This window comes from Capsicum annuum, unplaced genomic scaffold, assembly GCF_002878395.1.
Source record: "Capsicum annuum cultivar UCD-10X-F1 unplaced genomic scaffold, UCD10Xv1.1 ctg60820, whole genome shotgun sequence".
In the NCBI taxonomy this organism is placed as follows: Eukaryota; Viridiplantae; Streptophyta; class Magnoliopsida; order Solanales; family Solanaceae; genus Capsicum; species Capsicum annuum.
The window spans coordinates 1,124-3,156 of NW_025869666.1; the positions used below are offsets into that span (position 1 = coordinate 1,124).

A 2,033-nucleotide genomic window follows, 5' to 3' on the forward strand; every position below is an offset into this window, starting at 1 on the left:
TGATTTCTTCCGATCATTTCACATCACACAAAATTCAAAAAATTACCTTCGAAAGACCTTAAAAATTATTAAAATTATAATTATAAAAAATAAAAAATTTAAACTAATAATTTGATACTATTAAAACTAAAACATTTTAGAAAAAACAACCCTAAAGTTTTATTTAATTTTTTGATTTTTCTTCAAAGATAAGATTTTTCTTCGATATTAACATAAGACGATGAACATTTCTCCCCCCATATATATACTAGTACTACTATTATTTCTCTTATCATTTTTTTTTAACTCTATCCTAATTACTGAAAATTAAAAGGAGGATTACACTAATTAAACAAGATTACAACTAATTAATTAAAAGACATTTCAATAAACCATGCAAATTCTCCGATCATCAACTTCTGCAATTTCACTTGTTCTTGGGCACCGATGGAAAATTGAGGTCGATCTGAATGTCCTTAGTATTGTTACCTATAAAATCAACCACTGATGAAGAATCTGACTCGCTGAGATCTCCTGCATCGGAACCCATGATTATGGATCTGAATCTGTTAGTATGAAACATTTCACCACGATCAAGACCACTACCACCACCACGAGCATTCAGATGATTTTGAGCCTGGGAGGAAAATAACTTACTTCCTAGACAGTACGAGGACCTGCCAAGGGTTAGATCCAACGAAAGCGGTGATGATTCAACAATCACCAGTTCCTCAGGAACCTCCACCTTCTTCATCTTGGTCATCGCAGTGGATGATTCAACAGTACTCACCTCACTGGGACTTCGAGTTACATCAATAGGAATTGGGAAGTTTGTCTTCGCCTTAACACCTCGAAACTCTATGGCTGCTGCATCATACGCCATCGCTGCCTCCACTGCTGTGTCAAATGTGCCTAACCATACTTGGCATTTCCTATGTGGATCTCTTATCTCTGCCGCGTATCTCCCCCATGGCCTCTTTCTTACTCCGCGGTAATGCACCTCCTTTTCTGCTGCTATAGCTACCGCCGCCGCCGTACGTCTATGCCTACGTGCCATTTTTTGGGGAGGGGGGATAGTAATGTGTTTTTTTTGAAGAAGTCATAAGGCTGAGCGAAAGTATAGGGAGGAAAGAGCTGCTTAAATAGAAAAGTGGCGAAGGAAGAAACCAAAAACTTAGTCAGCAAAGGGAGTGTTGGACTTGACTGATGTACTTGTGGGACCACATGTGATACGACAGTTTATTGCTTAATTAAGAAATTTTTTGATAATAGTGTCTTAAATATTTACTTTCTTCATTACTTTTTAATTGCTTATTTTTTTTAAGTCAAACGATATAAACTTTGATCAGCATTTTAAGATGTATTATTTAATCAAATTAATTTTTTTTTTTATAATTTATAGTAATTTTCATGTTGTTTGTGAACATTTTAATTTTAATTTTAAAATAATTAAATTAATCTAATCTAATTTAACTTTGAAACTTAGTCAAATTGACTTACGAAAAATGCGAGGAACAATTTAACAGGAATGGAGGGAATATAAATTTTTCTCCTTCCGTCCTAATTTATATAAGTCACTTTGTCTAAACACAAATTTTGAAAAAGGAAGAAAGATTTATGAAATTTATGATAAAAAATAAGTCATAAGTGTTTGTGTGACTATAAATTATTTCATCAAGGATAAAAAAAAATATTTAAATTGTTACTAAATACAGAAGTGTGTCATTCTTTTTGGGATTGACTACTAAAAATTATAGAAAAGTAAACCATATAAATTGAGACAAAGGAAGTAATATTAATCCTTATTATTATGTTTTAACTTTTGAATAGTTGATATGTGCACCTCTCCGAAAAACAACAATTAAGAATAGAGAATGTATATTAAGAAAAAAATTTAATTTTTTCTTTGTTATATCGTAACGATCCTCCCGGTTGTTTAATGAAATTTTCTCATCTTCTTTATTTTAGCGCTCTCAGTAGTTTGTATATGTGATTTATGACTCACGAAATGAGTTGTACCAATTCGTAAGGTGTTCGGAAGTTATTGAGTTTAG

At 32.3% G+C, this 2,033-nt stretch overlaps 1 protein-coding gene across 1 annotated transcript; it reads right to left on the reverse strand.

The window, feature by feature from the left end:
• Positions 1-207: 207 nt before the first annotated feature.
• Positions 208-1,139, reverse strand: LOC124893517 (ethylene-responsive transcription factor 4-like). The gene has a single exon (XM_047404498.1). It carries the CDS (start codon positions 1,034-1,036, stop codon positions 407-409), a length of 630 nt encoding a protein of 209 aa, XP_047260454.1. The 5' UTR covers positions 1,037-1,139; the 3' UTR covers positions 208-406.
• Positions 1,140-2,033: the final 894 nt, after the last annotated feature.